At 57.5% G+C, this 26,881-nt stretch overlaps 1 protein-coding gene across 1 annotated transcript in view; it reads right to left on the bottom strand.

Moving 5' to 3' along the window:
• LOC140385887 (insulin-like growth factor-binding protein 2) overlaps positions 1-25,148 on the bottom strand; it is a 180,509-nt gene extending 155,361 nt beyond the window's left edge. Inside the window, exon 1 of the mRNA XM_072468506.1 lies at positions 24,700-25,148. Within this exon, the coding sequence (XP_072324607.1) occupies positions 24,700-25,072 (373 nt within the window). The 5' untranslated portion in view covers positions 25,073-25,148. The remainder of the gene's footprint in view (positions 1-24,699) is intronic.
• Positions 25,149-26,881: the final 1,733 nt, after the last annotated feature.

Here is a 26,881-nt window from a genome sequence, read left to right as displayed (position 1 = left end):
AGTGTGTGACAGTGTCACAGTGAGCTCAGACTCCAGCCAGTGTGTGACAGTGTCACAGTGAGCTCAGACTCCAGCCAGTGTGTGACAGTGTCACAGTGAGCTCAGACTCCAACCAGTGTGTGACAGTGTCACAGTGAGCGCAGACTCCAGCCAGTGTGTGACAATGTCACAGTGAGCGCAGACTCCAGCCAGTGTGTGACAGTGTCACAGTGAGCTCAGACTCCAACCAGTGTGTGACAGTGTCACAGTGAGCTCGGACTCCAACCAGTGTGTGACAGTGTCACAGTGAGCTCGGACTCCAGCCAGTGTGTGACAGTGTCACAGTGAGCTCAGACTCCAGCCAGTGTGTGACAATGTCACAGTGAGCGGAAACTCCAGCCAGTGTGTGACAGTGTCACAGTGAGCACAGACTCCAGCCAGTGTGTGACAGTGTCACAGTGAGCTCAGACTCCAACCAGTGTGTGACAGTGTCACAGTGAGCCTGGGCTCCAGCCAGTGTGTGACAGTGTCACAGTGAGCTCAGACTCCAGCCAGTGTGTGACAGTGTCACAGTGAGCTCAGACTCCAGGCAGTGTGTGACAGTGTCACAGTGAGCTCAGACTCCAGCCAGTGTGTGACAGTGTCACAGTGAGCTCAGACTCCACCCAGTGTGTGACAGTGTCACAGTGAGCTCAGACTCCAGCCAGTATGTGACAGTGTCACAGTGAGCCTGGGCCCCAGCCAGTGTGTGACAGTGTCACAGTGAGCTCAGACTCCAGCCAGTGTGTGCCAGTGTCACAGTGAGCACAGACTCCAGACAGTGTGAGACAGTGTCACAGTGAGCCCAGACTCCAGCCAGTGTGTGACAGTGTCACAGTGAGCTCAGACTCCAGCCAGTGTGTGACAGTGTCACAGAGAGCTCAGACTCCAACCAGTGTGTGACAGTGTCACAGTGAGCGCAGACTCCAGCCAGTGTGTGACAATGTCACAGTTAGCGCAGACTCCAGCCAGTGTGACAGTGTCACAGTGAGCTCAGACTCCAGCCAGTGTGAGACAGTGTCACAGTGAGCTCAGACTCCAGCCAGTGTGTGACAGTGTCACAGTGAGCTCAGACTCCAGCCAGTGTGTGACAGTGTCACAAGTGAGCTCAGACTCCAGCCAGTGTGTGACAGTGTCACAGTGAGCTCGGACTCCAGCCAGTGTGTGACAGTGTCACAGTGAGCTCAGACTCCAGCCAGTGTGTGACAATGTCACAGTGAGCGCAAACTCCAGCCAGTGTGTGACAGTGTCACAGTGAGCACAGACTCCAGCCAGTGTGTGACAGTGTCACAGTGAGCTCAGACTCCAACCAGTGTGTGACAGTGTCACAGTGAGCCTGGGCTCCAGCCAGTGTGTGACAGTGTCACAGTGAGCTCAGACTCCAGCCAGTGTGTGACAGTGTCACAGTGAGCTCAGACTCCAGGCAGTGTGTGACAGTGTCACAGTGAGCTCAGACTCCAGCCAGTGTGTGACAGTGTCACAGTGAGCTCAGACTCCACCCAGTGTGTGACAGTGTCACAGTGAGCTCAGACTCCAGCCAGTGTGAGACAGTGTCACAGTGAGCTCAGACTCCAGCCAGTGTGTGACAGTGTCACAGTGAGCTCAGACTCCAGCCAGTGTGTGATAGTGTCACAGTGAGCTCAGACTCCAGCCAGTGTGTGACAGTGTCACAGTGAGCTCAGACTCCAGCCAGTATGTGACAGTGTCACAGTGAGCCTGGGCCCCAGCCAGTGTGTGACAGTGTCACAGTGAGCTCAGACTCCAGCCAGTGTGTGCCAGTGTCACAGTGAGCACAGACTCCAGACAGTGTGAGACAGTGTCACAGTGAGCTCTGACTCCAGCCAGTGTGTGACAGTGTCACAGTGAGCTCAGACTCCAGCCAGTGTGTGACAGTGTCACAGTGAGCCCAGACTCCAGCCAGTGAGTGACAGTGTCACAGTGAGCTCAGACTCCAACCAGTGTGTGACAATGTCACAGTGAGCGCAGACTCCAGCCAGTGTGTGACAGTGCCACAGTGAGCTCAGACTCCAGCCAGTGTATGACAGTGTCACAGTGAGCTCAGACTCCAGCCAGTGTGTGACAGTGTCACAGTGAGCTCAGACTCCAGCCAGTGTGTGACAGTGTCACAGTGAGCTCAGACTCCAACCGGTGTGTGACAGTGTCACAGTGAGCGCAGACTCCAGCCAGTGTGTGACAATGTCACAGTGAGCGCAGACTCCAGCCAGTGTGACAGTGTCACAGTGAGCTCAGACTCCAGCCAGTGTGTGACAGTGTCACAGTGAGCTCAGACTCCAGGCAGTGTGTGACAGTGTCACAGTGAGCTCAGACTCCAGCCAGTGTGTGACAGTGTCACAGTGAGCCTGGGCTCCAGCCAGTGTGTGACAGTGTCACAGTGAGCTCAGACTCCAGCCAGTGTGTGACAGTGCCACAGTGAGCACAGACTCCAGCCAGTGTGTGACAGTGCCACAGTGAGCACTGTGTATAAGGCTTCATTTTTATCTAAAGTTTAGTCTTTCTTTTATTTAGTTAATTAACTTAAAAGTTGCTGTTTGGTTTAGAAGAAGGTGAATTTTCAATAAGCTTTAAACAGGCTTCTACTTGTAGGCACTTGCAGCTGGAGCTTGTTAATTAGTTAATTGGATTAGGCCACTTTTCAGAGGCTAGATTCACAGTATAAAAGTGATTCCCTATAGTGCAGACTTTGTTTGCACTGAGTGCTGAATTTGGTGCTTTTTGAGTGCGATAGTAAGAGTTTGGTGACTGAGGGAGTGCTGAATTTGGTGTTTTTTGAGTGCTATAGTAAGAGTTTGGTGACCGAGGGAGTGCTGAATTTGGTGTTTTTTGAGTGTGATAGTGAGAGTTTGGTGACCGAGGGAGTTAGGTGAGGAGGGAGTAAGGTGCTCCTTTCATTTTGTTTCCGACATTTCCGCAAAGTATGCGAAGAGAGCCAGGAGTTTACAGGAAGTGTAGCTGACTGGGAGCAGGGTCGGAGGGCGGAGATCTAGTTAGTCCACAGGGCAGCTATATTCTGTCAGGTAAGAAGGGATGGAGGCTAGGCCAGTTGCATGCTCCTCCTGTAGGATGTGGGTGGTGAGGGATACCACCGGTGTCCCCACTGACTATACCTGCGGGAAGTGCACCCAACTTCAGCTCCTCAAAGACCGTGTTAGGGGACTGGAGCTGAAGCTGGATGAACTTCGGATCATCCGGGAGGCAGAGGGGGTGATTGAGAAGAGTTACAAGGAGGTAACCACACCCAAGGTACAGGACAAGAATAGCTGGGTTACAGTCAGGGGGAAAAAAACAAACAGGCAGACAGTGCAGGGATCCCTCGTGGCCGTTCCCCTTCATAACAAGTATGCCGTTTTGGATGCTGTTGGGGGGGATGACCTACCGGGGGAAGGCCCCAGCGGCCAGGTCTCTGGCTCTGGGGCTCAGAAGGGAAGGGGGAGAATAGAAAAGCAATAGTTGAGATTCAATGGTTAGGGTAATAGATAGGAGATTCTGTGGTCGCGAGCGAGACTCGCGGAAGGTATGTTGCCTCCCGGGTGCCAGGGCCAGGGATGTCTCGGATCGTGTCTTCAGGATCCTTAAGGGGGAGGGGGAGCAGCCAGAAGTCGTGGTGCACATTGGTACCAACGACATAGGTAGGAAAAGGGGTGTGGAGGTAATAAACAAGTTTAGGGAGTTAGGCTGGAAGTTAAAAGCCAGGACAGACAGAGTTGTCATCTCTGGTTTGTTGCTGGTGCCACGTGATAGCGAGGCTAGGAATAGGGAGAGAGTGCAGTTGAACACGTGGCTGCAGGAATGGTGTAGGAGGGAGGGCTTCAGGTATTTGGATAATTGGAGCGCATTCTGGGGAAGGTGGGACCTGTACAAGCAGGACGGGTTGCATCTGAACCAGAGGGGCACCAATATCCTGGGAGGGAGGTTTTCTAGTACTCTTCGGGAGGGTTTAAACTAATTTGGCAGGGGAATGGGAACCGGATTTGTAGTCCAGCAACTAACGTAGCCGATATTCAGGACGCCAAAGCGTGTAATGAGGCAGTGGGGAAGGGAACACTGACAAAGGAGAGTACTTGCAGGCACGGAGATGGGTTGAAGTGTGTATACTTCAACGCAAGAAGCATCAGGAATAAGGTGGGTGAACTTAAGGCATGGATCGGTACTTGGGACTACGATGTGGTGGCCATCACGGAAACTTGGATAGAAGAGGGGCAGAAATGGTTGTTGGAGGTCCCTGGTTATAGATGTTTCAATAAGATTAGGGAGGGTGGTAAAAGGGGTGGGGGGGTGGCATTATTAATTAGAGATAGTATAACAGCTGCAGAAAGGCAGTTCGAGGAGTATCACCCTATTGAGGTAGTATGGGTTGAAGTCAGAAATAGGAAAGGAGCAGTCACCTTGTTAGGAGTTTTCTATAGGCCCCCCAATAGTAGCAGAGATGTGGAGGAACAGATTGGGAAACAGATTTTGGAAAGGTGCAGAAGTCATAGGGTAGTAGTCATGGGCGACTTTAACTTCCCAAATATTGAGTGGAAACTCTTTAGATCAAATAGCTTGGATGGGGTGGTGTTTGTGCAGTGTGTCCAGGAAGCTTTTCTAACACAGTATGTAGATTGTCCGACCAGAGGAGGGGCAATATTGGATTTAGTACTGGGTAATGAACCAGGGCAAGTGATAGATTTGTTAGTGGGGGAGCATTTTGGAGATAGTGACCACAATTCTGAGACTTTCACTTTAGTAATGGAGAGGGATAGGTACATGCAACAGGGCAAGGTTTACAATTGGGGGAAGGGTAAATACGATGTTGTCAGACAAGAATTGAAGTGCATAAGTTGGGAACATAGGCTGTCAGGGAAGGACACAAGTGAAATGTGGAACTTGTTCAAGGAACAGGTGCTACGTGTCCTTGATATGTATGTCCCTGTCAGGCAGGGAAGAGATGGTCGAGTGAGGGAACCATGGTTGACAAGAGAAGTTGAATGTCTTGTTAAGAGGAAAAAGGGGACTTATGTAAGGCTGAGGAAACAAGGTTCAGACAGGGCATTGGGGGGGATACAAGATAGCCAGGAGGGAACTGAAGAAAGGGATTAGGAGAGCTAAGAGAGGGCATGAAAAATCTTTGGCGGGTAGGATCAAGGAAAACCCCAAGGCCTTTTACACATATGTGAGGAATATGAGAATGACTAGAGCGAGGGTAGGTCCGATCAAGGACAGTAGCGGGAGACTGTGTATTGAGTCTGAAGAGATAGGAGAGGTCTTGAACAAGTACTTTTCTTCTGTATTTACAAATGAGAGGGGCGATATTGTTGGAGAGGACAGTGTGAAACAGATTGGTAAGCTCAAGGAAATACTTGTTAGGAAGGAAGATGTGTTGGGCATTTTGAAAAACTTGAGGATAGACAAGTCCCCCGGGCCTGACGGGATATATCCAAGGATTCTATGGGAAGCAAGAGATGAAATTGCAGAGCCGTTGGCAATGATCTTTTCATCCTCACTGTCAACAGGGGTGGTACCAGGGGATTGGAGAGTGGCGAATGTCGTGCCCCTGTTCGAAAAATGGACTAGGGATAACCCTGGGAATTACAGGCCAGTTAGTCGTACTTCGGTGGTAGGCAAAGTAATGGAAAGGGTACTTAAGGATAGGATTTCTGAGCATCTGGAAAGACACTGCTTGATTAGGGATAGTCAGCACGGATTTGTGAGGGGTAGGTCTTGCCTTACAAATCTTATTGAATTCTTTGAGGAGGTGACCAAGCATGTGGATGAAGGTAAAGCAGTGGATGTAGTGTACATGGATTTTAGTAAGGCATTTGATAAAGTTCCCCATGGTAGGCTTATGCAGAAAGCAAGGAGGCATGGGATAGTGGGAAATTTGGCCAGTTGGATAACGAACTGGCTAACCGATAGAAGTCAGAGAGTGGTGGTGGATGGCAAATATTCAGCCTGGATCCCAGTTACCAGTGGCGTACCGCAGGGATCAGTTCTGGGTCCTCTGCTGTTTGTGATTTTCATTAATGACTTGGATGAGGGAGTTGAAGGGTGGGTCAGTAAATTTGCAGGCAATACGAGATTGGTGGAGTTGTGGATAGTAAGGAGGGCTGTTGTCGGCTGCAAAGAGACATAGATAGGATGCAGAGCTGGGCTGAGAAGTGGCAGATGGAGTTTAACCCTGAAAAGTGTGAGGTTGTCCATTTTGGAAGGACAAATATGAATGCGGAATACAGGGTTAACGGTAGAGTTCTTGGCAATGTGGAGGAGCAGAGAGATCTTGGGGTCTATGTTCATACATCTTTGAAAGTTGCCACTCAAGTGGATAGAGCTGTGAAGAAGGCCTATGGTGTGCTCGCGTTCATTAACAGAGGGATTGAATTTAAGAGCCGTGAGGTGATGATGCAGCTGTACAAAACTTTGGTAAGGTCACACTTGGGGTATTGTGTACAGTTTTGGTCGCCTCATTTTAGGAAGGATGTGGAAGCTTTGGAAAAGGTGCAAAGAAGATTTACCAGGATGTTGCCTGGAATGGAGAGTAGGTCTTACGAGGAAAGGTTGAGGGTGCTAGGCCTTTTCTCATTAGAACGGAGAAGGATGAGGGGCGACTTGATAGAGGTTTATAAGATGATCAGGGGAATAGATAGAGTAGACAGTCAGAGACTTTTTCCCCGGGTGGAACAAACCATTACAAGGGGACATAAATTTAAGGTGAAAGGTGGAAGATATAGGAGGGATATCAGAGGTAGGTTCTTTACCCAGAGAGTAGTGGGGGCATGGAATGCACTGCCTGTGGAAGTAGTTGAGTCGGAAACATTAGGGACCTTCAAGCAGCTATTGGATAGGTACATGGATTACGGTAAAATGATATAGTGTAGATTTATTTGTTCTCAAGGGCAGCACAGTAGCATTGTGGATAGCACAATTGCTTCACAGCTCCAGGGTCCCAGGTTCGATTGCGGCTTGGGTCACTGTCTGTGCGGAGTCTGCACGTCCTCCCCGTGTCTGCGTGGGTTTCCTCCGGGTGCTCCGGTTTCCTCCCACAGTCCAAAGATGTGCGGGTTAGGTGAATTGGCCAATGATAAATTGCCCTTAATGTCCAAATTGCCCTTGGTGTTGGGTGGAGGTGTTGAGTTTGGGTAGGGTGCTCTTTCCAAGAGCCGGTGCAGACTCATAGGGCCGAATGGCCTCCTTCTGCACTGTAAATTCAATGATAATCTATGATTAATCTAGGACAAAGGTTCGGCACAACATCGTGGGCCGAAGGGCCTGTTCTGTGCTGTATTTTCTATGTTCTATGTTCTATGTTATGTAAGGCTGAGGAAACAAGGTTCAGACAGGGCATTGGAGGGATACAAGATAGCCAGGAGGGAACTGAAGAAAGGGATTAGGAGAGCTAAGGGAGGGCATGAACAATCTTTGGCGGGTAGGATCAAGGAAAACCCCAAGGCCTTTTACACATCTGTGAGAAATATGAGAATGACTAGAGCGAGGGTAGGTCCAATCAAGGATAGTTGCGGGAGATTGTGTATTGAGTCTGAAGAGATAGGAGAGGTCTTGAACAAGTACTTTTCTTCTGTATTTACAAATGAGTGGGGCGATATTGTTGGAGAGGACAGTGTGAAACAGATTGGTAAGCTCGAGGAAATACTTGTTAGGAAGGAAGATGTGTTGGGCATTTTGAAAAACTTGACGATAGACAAGTCCCCCGGGCCTGACGGGATATATCCAAGGATTCTATGGGAAGCAAGAGATGAAATTGCAGAGCCGTTGGCAATGATCTTTTCATCCTCACTGTCAACAGGGGTGGTACCAGGGGATTGGAGAGTGGCGAATGACGTGCCCCTGTTCAAAAAATGGACTAGGGATAACCCTGGGAATTACAGACCAGTTAGTCTTACTTCGGTGGTAGGCAAAGTAATGGAAAGGGTACTTAAGGATAGGATTTCTGAGCATCTGGAAAGACACTGCTTGATTAGGGATAGTCAGCACGGATTTGTGAGGGGTAGGTCTTGCCTTACAAGTCTAATTTAATTCTTTGAGGAGGTGACCAAGCATGTGGATGAAGGTAAAGCAGTGCATGTAGTGTACATGGATTTTAGTAAGGCATTTGATAAAGTTCCCCATTGTAGGCTTATGAAGAAAGTAAGGAGGCATGGGATAGTGGGAAGTTTGGCCAGTTGGATAACGAACTGGCTAACCGAGAGAAGTCAGAGAGTGGTGGTGGATGGTAAATATTCAGCCTGGATCCCAGTTACCAATGGCGTACCGCAGGGATCAGTTCTGGGTCCTCTGCTGTTTGTGATTTTCATTAATGACTTGCATGAGGGAGTTGAAGGGTGGGTCAGTAAATTTGCAGACAATACGAAGATTGGTGGAGTTGTGGATAGTGAGGGGGGCTGTTGTCGGCTGCATAGAGACATAGATAGGATGCAGAGCTGGGCTGAGAAGTGGCAGATGGAGTTTCACCCTGAAAAGTGTGAGGTTGTCCATTTTGGAAGGACAAATATGAATGCGGAATACAGGATTAACGGTAGAGTTCTTGGCAATGTGGAGGAGCAGAGAGATCTTGGGGTCTATGTTCATACATCTTTGAAAGTTGCCACTCAAGTGGATAGAGCTGTGAAGAAGGCCTATGGTGTGCTCGCGTTCATTAACAGAGGGATTGAATTTAAGAGCCGTGAGGTGACGATGCAGCTGTACAAAACTTTGATCAGGTCACACTTGGAGTATTGTGTACAGTTTTGGTCGCCTCATTTTAGGAAGGATGTGGAAGCTTTGGAAAAGGTGCAAAGAAGATTTACCAGGATGTTGCCTGGAATGGAGAGTAGGTCTTACGAGGAAAGGTTGAGGGTGCTAGGCCTTTTCTCATTAGAACGGAGAAGGATGAGGGGCGACTTGATAGAGGTTTATATGATGATCAGGGGAATAGATAGAGTAGACGGTCAGAGACTTTTTCCCCGGGTGGAACAAACCATTACAAGGGGACATAAATTTAAGGTGAAAGGTGGAAGATATAGGGGGATATCAGAGGTAGGTTCTTTACCCAGAGAGTAGTGGGGGCATGGAATGCACTGCCTGTGGAAGTAGTTGAGTCGGAAACATTAGGGACCTTCAGGCAGCTATTGGATAGGTACATGGATTACGGTAAAATGATATAGTGTAGATTTATTTGTTCTTAAGGGCAGCACGGTAGCATTGTGGATAGCACAATGCTTCACAGTTCCAGGGTCCCAGGTTCGATTCCGGCTTGGGTCACTGTCTGTGCGGAGTCTGCACGTCCTCCCAGTGTCTGCGTGGGTTTCCTCTGGGTGCTCTGGTTTCCTCCCACAGTCCAAAGATGTGCGGGTTAGGTGAATTGGCCAATGATAAATTGCCCTTAATGTCCAAAATTGCCCTCGGTGTTTGGTGGAGGTGTTGAGTTTGGGTAGGGTGCTCTTTCCAGGAGCCGGTGCAGACTCAAAGGGCCGAATGGCCTCCTTCTGCACTGTAAATTCAATGATAATCTATGATTAATCTAGGACAAAGGTTCGGCACAACATCGTGGGCCGAAGGGCCTGTTCTGTGCTGTATTTTCTATGTTCTATCAGCTCAGACTCCAACCAGTGTGTGACAGTGTCACAAGTGAGCTCAGACTCCAGCCAGTGTGTGACAGTGTCACAGTGAGCTCAGACTCCAGCCAGTGTGTGACAGTGTCACAGTGAGCTCAGACTCCAGCCAGTGTGTGACAGTGTCACAGTGAGCCTGGGCATCAGCCAGTGTGTGACAGTGTCACAAGTGAGCTCAGACTCCAGCCAGTGTGTGACAGTGTCACAGTGAGCTCAGACTCCAGCCAGTGTGTGACAGTGTCACAGTGAGCTCAGACTCCAGCCAGTGTGACAGTGTCACAGTGAGCTCAGACTCCAGCCAGTGTGTGCCAGTGTCACAGTGAGCCCAGACTCCAGACAGTGTGTGACAGTGTCACAGTGAGCACAGATTCCAGCCAGTGTGTGACAGTGTCACAGTGACCTCACACTCCAGCCAGTGTGTGCCAGTGTCACAGTGAGCCCAGACTCCAGACAGTGTGTGACAGTGTCACAGTGAGCTCAGACTCCAGCCAGTATGTGACAGTGTCACAGTGAGCTCAGACTCCAGCCAGTGTGTGACAGTGTCACAGTGAGCTCAGACTCCAGCCAGTGTGACAGTGTCACAGTGAGCTCAGACTCCAGCCAGTGTGTGCCAGTGTCACAGTGAGCCCAGACTCCAGACAGTGTGTGACAGTGTCACAGTGAGCACAGATTCCAGCCAGTGTGTGACAGTGTCACAGTGACCTCACACTCCAGCCAGTGTGTGACAGTGTCACAGTGACCTCACACTCCAGCCAGTGTGTGACAGTGTCACAGTGAGCTCGGACTCCAGCCAGTGTGTAACAGTGTCACAGTGATCTCAGACTGCAGTCAGTGTCACAGTGAGCTCAAACTCCAGCCAGTGCGTGACAGAGTCACAGTGAGCTCGGACTCCAGCCAGTGTGTGACAGTGTCACAGAGAGCTCAGACTCCAGCCAGTGTGTGACAGTGTCACAGTGAGCCCAGACTCCAGCCAGTGTGTGACAGTGTCACAGTGAGCTCAGACCCCAGCCAGTGTGTGACAGTGCCACAGTGACCTCACACTCCAGCCAGTGTGTGACAGTGTCACAGTGACCTCACACTCCAGCCAGTGTGTGACAGTGTCACAGTGAGCTCGGACTCCAGCCAGTGTGTAACAGTGTCACAGTGATCTCAGACTGCAGTCAGTGTCACAGTGAGCTCAAACTCCAGCCAGTGCGTGACAGAGTCACAGTGAGCTCGGACTCCAGCCAGTGTGTGACAGTGTCACAGAGAGCTCAGACTCCAGCCAGTGTGTGACAGTGTCACAGTGAGCCCAGACTCCAGCCAGTGTGTGACAGTGTCACAGTGAGCTCAGACCCCAGCCAGTGTGTGACAGTGCCACAGTGAGCTCAGACTCCAGCCAGTGTGTGACAGAGTCACAGTGAGCTCAGACTCCAGCCAGTGTGTAACAGTGTCACAGTGAGCTCGGACTCCAGCCAGTGTGTGACAGTGTCACAGTGAGCTCAGACTCCAGCCAGTGTGTGACAGTGTCACAGTGAGCCTGGGCACCAGCCAGTGTGTGACAGTGTCACAAGTGAGCTCAGACTCCAGCCAGTGTGTGACAGTGTCACAGTGAGCTCAGACTCCAGCCAGTGTGTGACAGTGTCACAGTGAGCTCAGACTCCAGCCAGTGTGACAGTGTCACAGTGAGCTCAGACTCCAGCCAGTGTGTGCCAGTGTCACAGTGAGCCCAGACTCCAGACAGTGTGTGACAGTGTCACAGTGAGCACAGATTCCAGCCAGTGTGTGACAGTGTCACAGTGACCTCACACTCCAGCCAGTGTGTGACAGTGTCACAGTGACCTCACACTCCAGCCAGTGTGTGACAGTGTCACAGTGAGCTCGGACTCCAGCCAGTGTGTAACAGTGTCACAGTGATCTCAGACTGCAGTCAGTGTCACAGTGAGCTCAAACTCCAGCCAGTGCGTGACAGAGTCACAGTGAGCTCGGACTCCAGCCAGTGTGTGACAGTGTCACAGAGAGCTCAGACTCCAGCCAGTGTGTGACAGTGTCACAGTGAGCCCAGACTCCAGCCAGTGTGTGACAGTGTCACAGTGAGCTCAGACCCCAGCCAGTGTGTGACAGTGCCACAGTGACCTCACACTCCAGCCAGTGTGTGACAGTGTCACAGTGACCTCACACTCCAGCCAGTGTGTGACAGTGTCACAGTGAGCTCGGACTCCAGCCAGTGTGTAACAGTGTCACAGTGATCTCAGACTGCAGTCAGTGTCACAGTGAGCTCAAACTCCAGCCAGTGCGTGACAGAGTCACAGTGAGCTCGGACTCCAGCCAGTGTGTGACAGTGTCACAGAGAGCTCAGACTCCAGCCAGTGTGTGACAGTGTCACAGTGAGCCCAGACTCCAGCCAGTGTGTGACAGTGTCACAGTGAGCTCAGACCCCAGCCAGTGTGTGACAGTGCCACAGTGAGCTCAGACTCCAGCCAGTGTGTGACAGAGTCACAGTGAGCTCAGACTCCAGCCAGTGTGTAACAGTGTCACAGTGAGCTCGGACTCCAGCCAGTGTGTGACAGTGTCACAGTGAGCTCAGGCTCCAGCCAGTGTGTGACAGTGTCACAGTGAGCTCAGACTCCAGGCAGTGTGTGACAGGTCACAGTGAGCTCGGACTCCAGCCAGTGTGTGACAGTGTCACAGTGAGCACAGACTCCAGCCAGTGTGTGACAGTGTCACAGTGAGCTCAGACTCCAGCCAGTGTGTGACAGTGTCACAGTGAGCTCGGACTCCAGCCAGTGAGTGACAGTGTCACAGTGAGCTCAGACTCCAGCCAGTGTGTGACAGTGTCACAGTGAGCCTGGGCCCCAGCCAGTGTGTGACAGTGTCACAGTGAGCCCAGACTTCAGCCAGTGAGTGACAGTGTCACAGTGAGCTCAGACTCCAGCCAGTGTGTGACAGTGTCACAGTGAGCTCAGACTCCAGCCAGTGTGTGACAGTGTCACAGTGAGCCTGGGCTCCAGCCAGTATGTGACAGTGTCACAGTGAGCCTGGGCCCCAGCCAGTGTGTGACAGTGTCACAGTGAGCTCAGACTCCAGCCAGTATGTGACAGTGTCACAGTGAGCCTGGGCCCCAGCCAGTGTGTGACAGTGTCACAGTGAGCCCAGACTTCAGCCAGTGAGTGACAGTGTCACAGTGAGCTCAGACTCCAGCCAGTGTGTGACAGTGTCACAGTGAGCTCAGACTCCAGCCAGTGTGTGACAGTGTCACAGTGAGCTCAGACTCCAGCCAGTGAGTGACAGTGTCACAGTGAGCTCAGACTCCAGCCAGTGTGTGACAGCGTCACAGTGAGCTCAGACTCCAGCCAGTGTGTGACAGTGTCACAGTGAGCCTGGGCCCCAGCCAGTGTGTGACAGTGTCACAGTGAGCCCAGACTTCAGCCAGTGAGTGACAGTGTCACAGTGAGCTCAGACTCCAGCCAGTGTGTGACAGTGTCACAGTGAGCTCAGACTCCAGCCAGTGTGTGACAGTGTCACAGTGAGCTCAGACTCCAGCCAGTGTGTGACAGTGTCACAGTGAGCTCAGACTCCAGCCAGTGTGTGACAGTGTCACAGTGAGCCTGGGCACCAGCCAGTGTGTGACAGTGTCACAAGTGAGCTCAGACTCCAGCCAGTGTGTGACAGTGTCACAGTGAGCTCAGACTCCAGCCAGTGTGTGACAGTGTCACAGTGAGCTCAGGCTCCAGCCAGTGTGTGACAGTGTCACAGTGAGCTCAGACTCCAGCCAGTGTTACAGTGAGCTCAGACTCCAGCCAGTGTGTGACAGTGTCACAGTGAGCTCAGACTCCAGCCAGTGTGTGACAGTGTCACAGTGAGCTCAGACTCCAGCCAGTGTGTGCCAGTGTCACAGTGAGCCCAGACTCCAGCCAGTGTGTGACAGTGTCACAGTGAGCACAGATTCCAGCCAGTGTGTGACAGTGTCACAGTGACCTCACACTCCAGCCAGTGTGTGACAGTGTCACAGTGAGCTCGGACTCCAGCCAGTGTGTAACAGTGTCACAGTGATCTCAGACTGCAGTCAGTGTCACAGTGAGCTCAAACTCCAGCCAGTGCGTGACAGAGTCACAGTGAGCTCGGACTCCAGCCAGTGTGTGACAGTGTCACAGAGAGCTCAGACTCCAGCCAGTGTGTGACAGTGTCACAGTGAGCCCAGACTCCAGCCAGTGTGTGACAGTGTCACAGTGAGCTCAGACTCCACCCAGTGTGTGCCAGTGTCACAATGAGCACAGACTCCAGCCAGTGTGTGACAGTGTCACATTGAGCTCAGACTTCAGCCAGTGTGTGACAGTGTCACAGTGAGCTCAGACCCCAGCCAGTGTGTGACAGTGTCACAGTGAGCTCAGACCCCAGCCAGTGTGTGACAGTGCCACAGTGAGCTCACACTCCAGCCAGTGTGTGACAGAGTCACAGTGAGCTCAGACTCCAGCCAGTGTGTAACAGTGTCACAGTGAGCTCGGACTCCAGCCAGTGTGTGACAGTGGCACAGTGAGCTCAGGCTCCAGCCAGTGTGTGACAGTGTCACAGTGAGCTCAGACTCTAGCCAGTGTGTGACAGTTTCACAGTGAGCTCAGACTCCACCCAGTGTGTGCCAGTGTCACAGTGAGCACAGACTCCAGCCAGTGTGTGACAGTGTCACAGTGAGCTCAGACTCCAGCCAGTGTGTGACAGTGTCACAGTCAGCTCAGACTCCAGCCAGTGTGTGACAGTGTCACAGTGACCTCACACTCCAGCCAGTGTGTGACAGTGTCACAGTGAGCTCAGACTCCAGCCAGTGTGTGACAGGTCAGAGTGAGCTCGGACTCCAGCCAGTGTGTGACAGTGTCACAGTGAGTCAGGCTCCAGCCAGTGTGTGACAGTGTCACAGTGAGCTCAGACTCCAGCCAGTGTGTGACAGTGTCACAGTGAGCTCGGACTCCAGCCAGTGAGTGACAGTGTCACAGTGAGCTCAGACTCCAGCCAGTGTGTGACAGTGTCACAGTGAGCCTGGGCCCCAGCCAGTGTGTGACAGTGTCACAGTGAGCCCAGACTTCAGCCAGTGAGTGACAGTGTCACAGTGAGCTCAGACTCCAGCCTTTGTGTGACAGTGTCACAGTGAGCTCAGACTCCAGCCAGTGTGTGACAGTGTCACAGTGAGCCTGGGCTCCAGCCAGTATGTGACAGTGTCACAGTGAGCCTGGGCCCCAGCCAGTGTGTGACAGTGTCACAGTGAGCTCAGACTCCAGCCAGTATGTGACAGTGTCACAGTGAGCCTGGGCCCCAGCCAGTGTGTGACACTGTCACAGTGAGCCCAGACTTCAGCCAGTGAGTGACAGTGTCACAGTGAGCTCAGACTCCAGCCAGTGTGTGACAGTGTCACAGTGAGCTCAGACTCCAGCCAGTGTGTGACAGTGTCACAGTGAGCTCAGACTCCAGCCAGTGAGTGACAGTGTCACAGTGAGCTCAGACTCCAGCCAGTGAGTGACAGCGTCACAGTGAGCTCAGACTCCAGCCAGTGTGTGACAGTGTCACAGTGAGCCTGGGCCCCAGCCAGTGTGTGACAGTGTCACAGTGAGCCCAGACTTCAGCCAGTGAGTGACAGTGTCACAGTGAGCTCAGACTCCAGCCAGTGTGTGACAGTGTCACAGTGAGCTCAGACTCCAGCCAGTGTGTGACAGTGTCACAGTGAGCTCAGACTCCAGCCAGTGTGTGACAGTGTCACAGTGAGCTCAGACTCCAGCCAGTGAGTGACAGTGTCACAGTGAGCCCAGACTTCAGCCAGTGTGTGACAGTGTCACAGTGAGCTCAGACTCCAGCCACTGTGTGACAGTGTCACAGTGAGCTCAGACTCCAGCCAGTGTGTGACAGTGTCACAGTGAGCTCAGACTCCAGCCAGTGTGTGACAGTGTCACAGTGAGCCTGGGCTCCAGCCAGTGTGTGACAGTGTCACAGTGAGCTCAGACTCCAGCCAGTGTGTGACAGTGTCACAGTGAGCCTGGGCTCCAGCCAGTGTGTGACAGTGTCACAGTGAGCTCAGACTCCAGCCAGTGTGTGACAGTGTCACAGTGAGCACAGACTTCAGCCAGTGTGTGACAGTGTCACAGTGAGCTCAGACTCCAGCCAGTGTGTGACAGTGTCACAATGAGCTCGGACTCCAGCCAGTGTGTGACAGTGTCGCAGTGAGCTCAGACTCCAGCCAGTGTGTGACAGTGTCACAGTGAGCTCAGACTCCAGCCAGTGTGTGACAGTGTCACAGTGAGCTCAGACTCCAGCCAGTGTGACAGTGTCACAGTGAGCTCAGACTCCAGCCAGTGTGTGACAGTGTCACAGTGAGCTCAGACTCCAGCCAATGTGTGACAGTGTCACAGTGAGCTCAGACTCCAGCCAGTGTGTGACAGTGTCACAGTGAGCTCAGGCTCCAGCCAGTGTGTGACAGTGTCACAGTGAGCTCAGGCTCCAGCCAGCGTGTGACAGTGTCACAGTGAGCTCAGACTCCAGCCAGCGTGTGACAGTGTCACAGTGAGCTCAGACTCCAGCCAGTGTGTGACAGTGTCACAGTGAGCACAGACTCCAGTCAGTGTGTGACAGTGTCACAGTGAGCTCGGACTCCAGCCAGTGTGTGACAGTGTCACAGTGATCTCAGACTCCAGCCAGTGTGTGACAGTGTCACAGTGAGCTCAGACTCCAGCCAGTGTGTGACAGTGTCACAGTGAGCTCAGACTCCAGCCAGTGTGTGACAGTGTCACAGTGAGCTCAGACTCCAGCCAGTGTGTGACAGTGTCACAGTGAGCTCGGACAGTGAGCTCGGACTCCAGCCAGTGTGTGACAGTGTCACAGTGACATCAGACTCCAGCCAGTGTGTGACAGTGTCACAGTGAGCTCAGACTCCAGACAGTGTCACAGTGAGCTCGGACAGTGAGCTCGGACTCCAGCCACTGTGTGACAGTGTCACAGTGACCTCAGACTCCAGCCAGTGTGTGACAGTGTCACAGTGAGCTCAGACTCCAGCCAGTGTGTGACAGTGTCACAGTGAGCTCGGACAGTGAGCTCGGACTCCAGCCAGTGTGTGACAGTGTCACAGTGACCTCAGACTCCAGCCAGTGTGTGACAGTGTCACAGTGAGCTCGGACAGTGAGCTCGGACTCCAGCCAGTGTGTGACAGTGTCACAGTGACCTCAGACTCCAGCCAGTGTGTGACAGTGTCACAGTGAGCTCAGGGTCCAGCCAGTGTGTGACAGTGTCACAGTGAGCTCAGACTCCAGCCAGTGTGTGACAGTGTCACAGTGAGCACAGACTTCAGCCAGTGTGTGACAGTGACACAGTGAGCTCAGACTCCAGCCAGTGTGTGACAGTGTCACAGTGAGCACAGACTTCAGCCAGTGTGTGACAGTGACACAGTGAGCTCAGACTCCAGCCAGTGTGTGACAGTGTCACGGTGAGCTCGGACTCCAGCCAGTGTGTGACAGTGTCACAGTGAGCTCGGACTCCAGCCTGTGTGTGACAGTGTCACAGTGAGCTCAGACTCCAGCCAGTGTGTGACAGTGTCACAGTGAGCTCAGACTCCAGCCAGTGTGTGACAGTGTCACAGTGAGCTCAGACTCCAGCCAGTGTGTGACAGTGTCACAGTGAGCTCAGACTCCAGCCAGTGTGTGACAGTGTCACAGTGAGCTCAGGCTCCAGCCAGCGTGCGACAGTGTCACAGTGAGCTCAGACTCCAGCCAGTGTGTGACAGTGTCACAGTGAGCTCAGGCTCCAGCCAGTGTGTGACAGTGTCACAGTGAGCTCAGACTCCAGCCAGTGTGTGACAGTGTCACAGTGAACCCGGTCTCTCTCTGAGCCACTCTGGAAGGCAGGTGAAGCAGGCTCCAGTTTCCAGGCGTCTCCATGTGAAGCAGCCTGGATTTGTTAAATCTCTGCTACATAAGCACATGTTGTTGTTTGCGGCAGTTAGAGTTTGTCTGAGGTGCAAAATAAAGAATGATCTCAGCCCCTGAACACTCCCCTCAAAGGGTGCCAACCCCGAATCCCTCACATTTATATCCAACTTTGTGAATTTCACTCAATCTGTGACACAGAAAAACAGAACAAACATCAAGTTCAATTCATTTCAAACATCCAACTATCTCGAAACAAAAGTTGGACGAACTTTCCAAAAATGTTTTGCAAACTTTCTTAACTTTTGCTCCGGGGTGTCTAATGTTTGAAACAGGTTGTGTGTAACTATTGCTGCAGCCTCTAGTCAACATTTCCATTATTATATTTCACCTTTACAACAGTTTTAATGTAATTGCAGTTGGGGGGGGACGGGGGGGAAAGAGTTGGGGGAGAGGGGGCAGATTGGGGGGGGAGGGGGCAATGTGGGGGGGGAGGGGGCAATGTGGGGGGGAGAAGAGTTGGGGGGAGAAGAGTTGGGGGGAGAAGAGTTGGGGGGGGGAAAGAGTTGGGGGGGGGGAAAGAGTTGGGGGGGGGAAAGAGTTGGGGGGGGGAAGAGTTGGGGGGGGAAAGAGTTGGGGGGGGAAAGAGTTGGGGGGGGGAAAGAGTTGGGGGGGGGAAAGAGTTGGGGGGGGGAAAGAGTTGGGGGGGGAAAGAGTTGGGGGGGGAAAGAGTTGGGGGGGGAAAGAGTTGGGGGGGGAAAGAGTTGGGGGGGGAAAGAGTTGGGGGGGGAAAGAGTTGGGGGGGGAAAGAGTTGGGGGGGGGAAAGAGTTGGGGGGGGGAAAGAGTTGGGGGGGGAAGAGTTGGGGGGGGGAAGAGTTGGGGGGGGAAGAGTTGGGGGGGGAAGAGTTGGGGGGGAAGAGTTGGGGGGGGAAGAGTTGGGGGGGGAAGAGTTGATGGGGGAAGAGTTGGTGGGGGAAGAGTTGGGGGGGGAACGTTGGGGGAGGTATGAGAGAGCTGGGAGAGTTGGAGTGAGCCGGGGAGAGGTGGGGGAAATGGGAGGTGGAAAGTTGGAGAGAGCGGGGCAAAGTTGGAGAGAGTGGGGGAAAGTTGGAGAGAGTGGGGGAAAGTTGGAAAGAGTGCGGGAGACAGTGGGGGAAAGGTGGAGGGAGTGGGGGAGACAGTGGGGGAAAGTTGGAGAGAGTGAGGGAAAGTTGGAGAGAGTGGGGGAAAGTTGGAGAGAGTGGGGGAAAGTTGGAGAGAGTGCGGGAGACAGTGGGGGAAAGGTGGAGGGAGTGGGGGAGACAGTAGGGGAAAGGTGGAGGGAGTGGGGGAAAGTTGGAGAGAGTAGGGGAAAGTTGGAGAGAGTGGGGGAAAGTTGGAGAGAGTGGGGGAAAGTTGGAGAGAGTGGGGGAAAGTTGGAGAGAGTGGGGGAAAGTTGGAGAGAGGGCGGCAGACATTGGGGGAAAGTTGGAGAGAGTGGGGGAGATAGCGAGGGAAAGTTGGAGAGGGCGGGGGGCAGTTGGAGTGGGCGGGGGGCAATTGCAGAGGGCGGGGGGCAGTTGGAGAGGGCGGGGGGCAGTTGGAGAGGGCGGGGGCAGTTGGAGAGGGCGGGGGCAGTTGGAGAGGGCGGGGGCAGTTGGAGAGGGCGGGGGCAGTTGGAGAGGGCGGGGGGCAGTTGGAGAGGGCGGGGGGCAGTTGGAGAGGGCGGGGGGCAGTTGGAGAGGGCGGGGGGCAGTTGGAGAGGGCGGGGGGCAGTTGGAGAGGGCGGGGGGCAGTTGGAGAGGGCGGGGGGCAGTTGGAGAGGGCGGGGGGCAGTTGGAGAGGGCGGGGGGCAGTTGGAGAGGGCGGGGGGCAGTTGGAGAGGGCGGGGGGCAGTTGGAGAGGGCGGGGGGCAGTTGGAGAGGGCGGGGGCAGTTGGAGAGGGCGGGGGGCAGTTGGAGAGGGCGGGGGGCAGTTGGAGAGGACGGGGGGCAGTTGGAGAGGGCGGGGGGCAGTTGGAGAGGGCGGGGGGCAGTTGGAGAGGGCGGGGGGCAGTTGGAGAGGGCGGGGGGCAGTTGGAGAGGGCGGGGGGCAGTTGGAGAGGGCGGGGGGCAGTTGGAGAGGGCGGGGGGCAGTTGGAGAGGGCGGGGGGCAGTTGGAGAGGGCGGGGGGCAGTTGGAGAGGGCGGGGGGCAGTTGGAGAGGGCGGGGGGCAGTTGGAGAGGGCGGGGGGCAGTTGGAGAGGGCGGGGGGCAGTTGGAGAGGGCGGGGGGCAGTTGGAGAGGGCGGGGGGCAGTTGGAGAGGGCGGGGGGCAGTTGGAGAGGGCGGGGGGCAGTTGGAGAGGGCGGGGGGCAGTTGGAGAGGGCGGGGGGCAGTTGGAGAGGGCGGGGGGCAGTTGGAGAGGGCGGGGGGCAGTTGGAGAGGGCGGGGGGCAGTTGGAGAGGGCGGGGGGCAGTTGGAGAGGGCGGGGGGCAGTTGGAGAGGGCGGGGGGCAGTTGGAGAGGGCGGGGGGCAGTTGGAGAGGGCGGGGGGCAGTTGGAGAGGGCGGGGGCAGTTGGAGAGGGCGGGGGCAGTTGGAGAGGGCGGGGGGCAGTTGGAGAGGGCGGGGGGCAGTTGGAGAGGGCGGGGGGCAGTTGGAGAGGGCGGGGGACAGTGGGAGAGGGCGGGGGCAGTGGGAGAGGGCGGGGGGCAGTTGGAGAGGGCGGGGGGCAGTTGGAGAGGGCGGGGGGCAGTTGGAGAGGGCGGGGGGCAGTTGGAGAGGGCGGGGGGCAGTTGGAGAGGGCGGGGGGCAGTTGGAGAGGGCGGGGGCAGTTGGAGAGGGCGGGGGCAGTTGGAGAGGGCGGGGGCAGCTGGAGAGGGCGGGGGCAGCTGGAGAGGGCGGGGGCAGCTGGAGAGGGCGGGGGACAGCTGGAGAGGGCGGGGGACAGCTGGAGAGGGCGGGGGACAGCTGGAGAGGGCGGGGGACAGCTGGAGAGGGCGGGGGACAGCTGGAGAGGGCGGGGGACAGCTGGAGAGGGCGGGGGACAGCTGGAGAGGGCGGGGGACAGCTGGAGAGGGCGGGGGACAGCTGGAGAGGGCGGGGGACAGCTGGAGAGGGCGCGGGACAGCTGGAGAGGGCGGGGGACAGCTGGAGAGGGCGGGGGACAGCTGGAGAGGGCGGGGGACAGCTGGAGAGGGCGGGGGACAGCTGGAGAGGGCGGGGGACAGCTGGAGAGGGCGGGGGACAGCTGGAGAGGGCGGGGGACAGCTGGAGAGGGCGGGGGACAGCTGGAGAGGGCGGGGGACAGCTGGAGAGGGCGGGGGACAGCTGGAGAGGGCGGGGGACAGCTGGAGAGGGCATGGGACAGCTGGAGAGGGCGGGGGACAGCTGGAGAGGGCGGGGGACAGCTGGAGAGGGCGGGGGACAGCTGGAGAGGGCGGGGGACAGCTGGAGAGGGCGGGGGACAGCTGGAGAGGGCGGGGGACAGCTGGAGAGGGCGGGGGACAGCTGGAGAGGGCGGGGGAAAGCTGGAGAGGGCGGGGGACAGCTGGAGAGAGCGCGGGAAAGCTGGAGAGAGCGCGGGAAAGCTGGAGAGTGCGCGGGAAAGTTGGAGGGAGCGCGGGAAAGTTGGAGGGAGCGCGGGAAAGTTGGAGGGAGCGCGGGAAAGTTGGAGGGAGCGCGGGAAAGTTGGAGGGAGCGCGGGAAAGTTGGAGGGAGCGCGGGAAAGTTGGAGGGAGCGCGGGAAAGTTGGAGGGAGCGGGGGAAAGTTGGAGGGAGCGGGGGAAAGTTGGAGGGAGCGGGGGAAAGTTGGAGGGAGCGGGGGAAAGTTGGAGAGAGCGGGGGAAAGTTGGAGAGAGCGGGGGAAAGTTGGAGAGAGCGGGGGAGGAGCCGGGGAGACCCCGGATGGATTGAAGAGACACGGGAGACCCTGGGGGGTGGGGTGGGGTGGGGGGAGTGGGGAAACCCCGGGGAGAAACCGAGGGGACTGGGGAGACCGGGGAGAACCCGGGGGCAGTAGGAACACCCCGGGGGCAGTAGGAACACCCCGGGGGCAGTGGGGACACCCCGGGGGGCGGGGGAGGCACCGGGGGGCGGGGGAGGCACCGGGGGGCGGGGGAGGCACCGGGGGGCGGGGGAGGCACCGGGGGGCGGGGGAGGCACCGGGGGGCGGGGGAGGCACCGGGGGGCGGGGGAGACACCGGGGGGCGGGGGAGGCACCGGGGGGCGGGGGAGACACCGGGGGGCGGGGGAGACACCGGGGGGCGGGGGAGACACCGGGGGGCGGGGGAGACACCGGGGGGCGTGGGAGACACCGGGGGGCGGGGGAGACACCGGGGGGCGGGGGAGACACCGGGGGGCGGGGGAGACACCGGGGGGCGGGGGAGACACCGGGGGGCGGGGGAGACACCGGGGGGCGGGGGAGACACCGGGGGGCGGGGGAGACACCGGGGGGCGGGGGAGACACCGGGGGGGGCGGGGGAGACACCGCGGGGGGCGGGGGAGACACCGGGGGGCGGGGGAGACACCGGGGGGCGGGGGAGACACCGGGGGAGTGGGGAGCCCCCGGGGGAGTGGGGAGACCCCGGGGGAGTGGGGAGACCCCGGGGGAGTGGGGAGACCCCGGGGGAGTGGGGAGACCCCGCGGGAAGTGGGGAGACCCCGGGGGGAGTGGGGAGACCCCGGGGGGAGTGGGGAGACCCCGGGGGGAGTGGGGAGACCCCGGGGGGAGTGGGGAGACCCCGGGGGGAGTGGGGAGGCCCCGGGGGGAGTGGGGAGACCCCGGGGGGAGTGGGGAGACCCCGGGGGGAGTGGGGAGACCCCGGGGGAGTGGGGAGAGCCCGGGGGGAGTGGGGAGAGCCCGGGGGGAGTGGGGAGACCCCGGGGGAGTGGGGAGACCCCGGGGGGAGTGGGGAGACCCCGGGGGGAGTGGGGAGACCCTGGGGGGAGTGGGGAGACCCCGGGGGGAGTGGGGAGACCCCGGGGGGAGTGGGGAGACCCCGGGGGGAGTGGGGAGACCCCGGGGGGAGTGGGGAGACCCCGGGGGAGTTGGGAGACCGCGGGGAGACCCCGGGAGAGTGGGGAGACCCCGGTGAGACCCCAGGAGAGTGGGGAGACCCGGGGAGAGTGGGGAGACCCGGGGAGAGTGGGGAGACCCGGGAGAGTGGGGAGACCCGGGAGAGTGGGGAGACCCGGGAGAGTGGGGAGACCCGGGAGAGTGGGGAGACCCGGGGAGAGTGGGGAGACCCGGGGAGAGTGGGGAGACCCGGGAGAGTGGGGAGACCCGGGGAGAGTGGGGAGACCCGGGGAGACCCGGGGAGAGTGGGGAGACCCGGGGAGAGTGGGGCGACCCGGGGAGAGTGGGGAGACCCGGGGAGACTGGGGAGACCCCTGGGGAGATTGGGGAGACCCCGGGGAGAGTGGGGAGACCCTGGGAGACCCCGGGGGAGTGGGGAGACCCCGGGGAGACCCAGGGAGAGTGGGGAGACCTCGGGGAGATCCCGGGAGAGTGGAGAGACCCCGGGGAGATCCCGGGAGAGTGGGGAGACCCCGGGGAGATCCCGGGAGAGTGGGGAGACCCCAGGGAGATCCCGGGAGAGTGGGGAGACCCCGGGGAGATCCCGGGAGAGTGGGGAGACCCCGGGGAGATCCCGGGAGAGTGGGGAGACCCCGGGAGTGTGGCGAGACCCCGGGGAGATCCCGGGAGAGTGGGGAGACCACGGGAGAGTGGGGAGACCCCGGGAGAGTGGGGAGACCCTGGGAGAGTGGGAACAACCGGGGAGACCCGGGGAGAGTGGGGACACCCGGGAGAGTGGGGAGACCCGGGGAGAGTGGGGAGACCCGGGGAGAGTGGGGCGACCCGGGGAGAGTGGGGAGACCCGGTGAGACTGGGGAGACCCCTGGGGAGATTGGGGAGACCCCGGGGAGAGTGGGGAGACCCTGGGAGACCCCAGGGGAGTGGGGAGACCCCGGGGAGACCCAGGGAGAGTGGGGAGACCCCGGGGAGACCCAGGGAGAGTGGGGAGACCCCGGGGAGATCCCGGGAGAGTGGGGAGACCCCGGGGAGATCCCGGGAGAGTGGGGAGACCCCGGGGAGATCCCGGGAGAGTGGGGAGACCCCGGGGAGATCCCGGGAGAGTGGGGAGACCCCGGGGAGATCCCGGGAGAGTGGGGAGACCCCGGGGAGATCCCGGGAGAGTGGGGAGACCCCGGGGAGATCCCGGGAGAGTGGGGAGACCCCGGGGAGATCCCGGGAGAGTGGGGAGACCCCGGGGAGATCCCGGGAGTGTGGCGAGACCCCGGGGAGATCCCGGGAGAGTGGGGAGACCCCGGGAGAGTGGGGAGACCCCGGGAGAGTGGGGAGACCCTGGGAGAGTGGGAACAACCGGGGAGACCCGGGGAGAGTGGGGACACCCGGGAGAGTGGGGAGACCCGGGGAGAGTGGGGACACCCGGGGAGACCCCGGGAGAGTGGAGAGACCCTGGGGGAGTGGGGAGACCCTGGGAGACCCCGGGAGAGTGGGGAGACCCGGGGAGAGTGGGGAGACCCGGGGAGACTGGGGAGACCCGGGGAGAGTGGGGAGACCCGGGGGGAGTGGGGACATCCGGGGAGACCCGGGGAGAGTGGGGACACCCGGGGAGACCCCGGGGAGAGTGGGGAGACCCGGGGAGAGTGGGGAGACCCGGGGAGAGTGGGGAGACCCGGGGAGAGTGGGGAGACCCGGGGAGAGTGGGGAGACACGGGGAGAGTGGGGACACCCGGGGAGACCCCGGGAGAGTGGGGAGACCTGGGGAGACCTGGGGAGAGCGGGGAGAGTGGGGAGACCCGGGGAGAGTGGGGACAACCGGGGAGACCCGGGGAGACTGGGGAGACCCCGGGAGAGTGGGGACACCCGGGGAGAGTGGGGACACCCAGGGAGAGTGGGGACACCCGGGGAGAGTGGGGACACCCGGGGAGAGTGGGGAGACCTGGGGAGAGTGGGGACACCCGGGGAGACCCCGGGAGAGTGGGGAGACCCCGGGAGAGTGGGGAGACCCGGGGAGAGTGGGGAGACCCCGGGAGAGTGGGGAGACCCGGGGAGAGTGGGGAGACCCCGGGAGAGTGGGGAGACCCCGGGAGAGTGGGGACACCCGGGGAGACCCCGGGAGAGTGGGGAGACCCCGGGAGAGTGGGGAGACCCGGGGAGAGTGGGGACACCCGGGGAGACCCCGGGAGAGTGGGGAGACCCGGGGAGACTTCTCTTACCTGTGTGTGAGTCCCGGGAGCGGTTGTACTCCAGGTCCCTGCGCTTGCCGCACTGCCCCTGCCCCTGGAGCAGGTCCTGCAGCGGGAGGTCGGTGTGGCTGCGGGGGTAGCAGCGCAGCCCAGCCCCGCAGCGGGGGGTGTAGACCCCGCACGGCTGCCCCAGGCTCCGGGCACAGCTCCAGCAGCAGCCGCAGCCCGGCTCCCGCACCGTCTCCCCGCAGCCTGCCGGCGCTGTGCAGGCGGCCAGCTCCCCATCGCTGCAGGGGGGGCAGCGGAAAGCTACCTGGCCGACCCCTCCCCAGCCTGCAGCCTGCAGCCACAGGGCAGTGCCCAGCCCAGAGAGCCAGAGCCCAGAGAGCACAGAGAGCCCCATCCCAGCGCACACACAACCAGAGCACACTGAGCCAGCCAGCTGCAGGCACTGCCGGGTCCTAGTGCCCACTTAGCAACAATGCAGACCACTGCCAGGTCCTAGTGCCCTCTTAAATCATTCCAGGGCACTGCCGAGTCCTAGTGCCCCCCAGCAACATTGCAGACCACTGCCGGGTCCTAGTGCCCACATGGGATAAATCCAGGGGGCTGCCGGGTCCTAGTGCCCTCTGCAATCATTCCAGGGCATTGCCGGATCCTCGCACCCACAAAGCAACAATGCAGACCACTGCCAGGTCCTAGTGCCCTCTGCAATCAGTTCAGGGCACTGCCGGGTCCTAGTGCCCCCCAGCTACATTGCAGACCACTGCCGGGTCCTAGTGCCCACTGGGATAAATCCAGGGGGCTGCCGGGTCCTAGTGCCCACTGGGATAAACCCAGGGCACTGCCGGGTCCTAGTGCCCATCCCAATCATTCCAGGGCACTGCCGGTCCTCGCAACCACAATACTGCAATGCCAACCACTGCCGGGTCCTAGTGCCCACTGGGATAAACCCAGGGCACTGCCGGGTCCTAGTGCCCCATGCAGTCAATCCAGGGCACTGTTGGGTCCTAGTGCCCCATGCAGTCAATCCAAGGCACTGCCGAGTCCTAGTGCCCACCAGCTACATTGCAGACCACTGCCGGGTCCTTGTGCCCCATGCAATCAATCCAGGGCACTGCTGGGTCCTAGTGCCCACTGCATCAATCCAGGGCACTGCCGAGTCCTAGTGCCCCCCAGCTACATTGCAGACCACTGCCGGGTCCTAGTGCCCACTGGCATCAATCCAGGGCACTGCCGGGTCCTCGTACCCACAATGCAGCAGAGCAGACCACTGCCTGGTCCTTGTGCCAACTGGCTAAATTTCAGTCCATTGCCAGGTCCTAGTGCCCACAAGGTACATTGCAGACCACTGCCAAGTCGTAGTGACCATTGGCTACATTGCAGACCACTGCCAGGTCCTAGTGCCCACTGCAGGGCACTGTCAGGTCCTCAAGCCTGTAATGAAATGCAGAAGGTATCTTGTATATAATGATGTAAATGACCTCTGACCAGCAGGTGGCAGTGTAAGTCTACCATGTGACTGTACCTCGAGGAGTTGGGAGTTAGTCGTATTGTGAATCTATGGAATTCCCTGCCCAGCGGAAGCAGTGGAGGCTCCTTCATTAAATGTTTTTAAGATAAAGATAGATAGTTTTTTGAAGAATAAAGGGATTAAGGGTTATGGTGTTCGGGCTGGAAAGTGGAGCTGAGTCCACAAAAGATCAGCCATGATCTCATTGAATGGCGGAGCAGGCTCGAGGGGCCAGATGGCCTACTCCTGCTCCGAGTTTTTATGTGTTAGTGGATAGTCATACTTGCAGTAGCTCCAGGATAATTTATCAGTATTAGGAGTTTGTAATATATTTATTATAGTTATTGTTACCACGTATTTATTTTATAATAAAGTACTTTAACCAGTCAAGAACTAGATGTTCTTCTGTGCATCATTCACACCGGTCTAGCACAAAAACATAACATGGTACCAGGACTTGATTCTTTCAAGTTCTGAACATCTAAAGATAACTCCGAAGGAAAAAAAAAAATCTTCTACTAACCTCGTGAACTATTGGCAACTTGTACTGAACTCACTGCTAGACTTCAAAGTCCAGGATGAAAGGTCAGAAGGCATCTTCACCTGCTTTGAGTCACTGGTAATGTCGATGAGAATTGGCGTGTATTCATACAGCAATTCATCCTCTCTATGTTACAGCCCTTGGTCTGCAGGCACAGC

This window comes from Scyliorhinus torazame, chromosome 2 (genome assembly GCF_047496885.1).
Source record: "Scyliorhinus torazame isolate Kashiwa2021f chromosome 2, sScyTor2.1, whole genome shotgun sequence".
Taxonomy (NCBI): Eukaryota; Metazoa; Chordata; class Chondrichthyes; order Carcharhiniformes; family Scyliorhinidae; genus Scyliorhinus; species Scyliorhinus torazame.
This window is presented reverse-complemented; position numbering and strand designations above follow the sequence as displayed.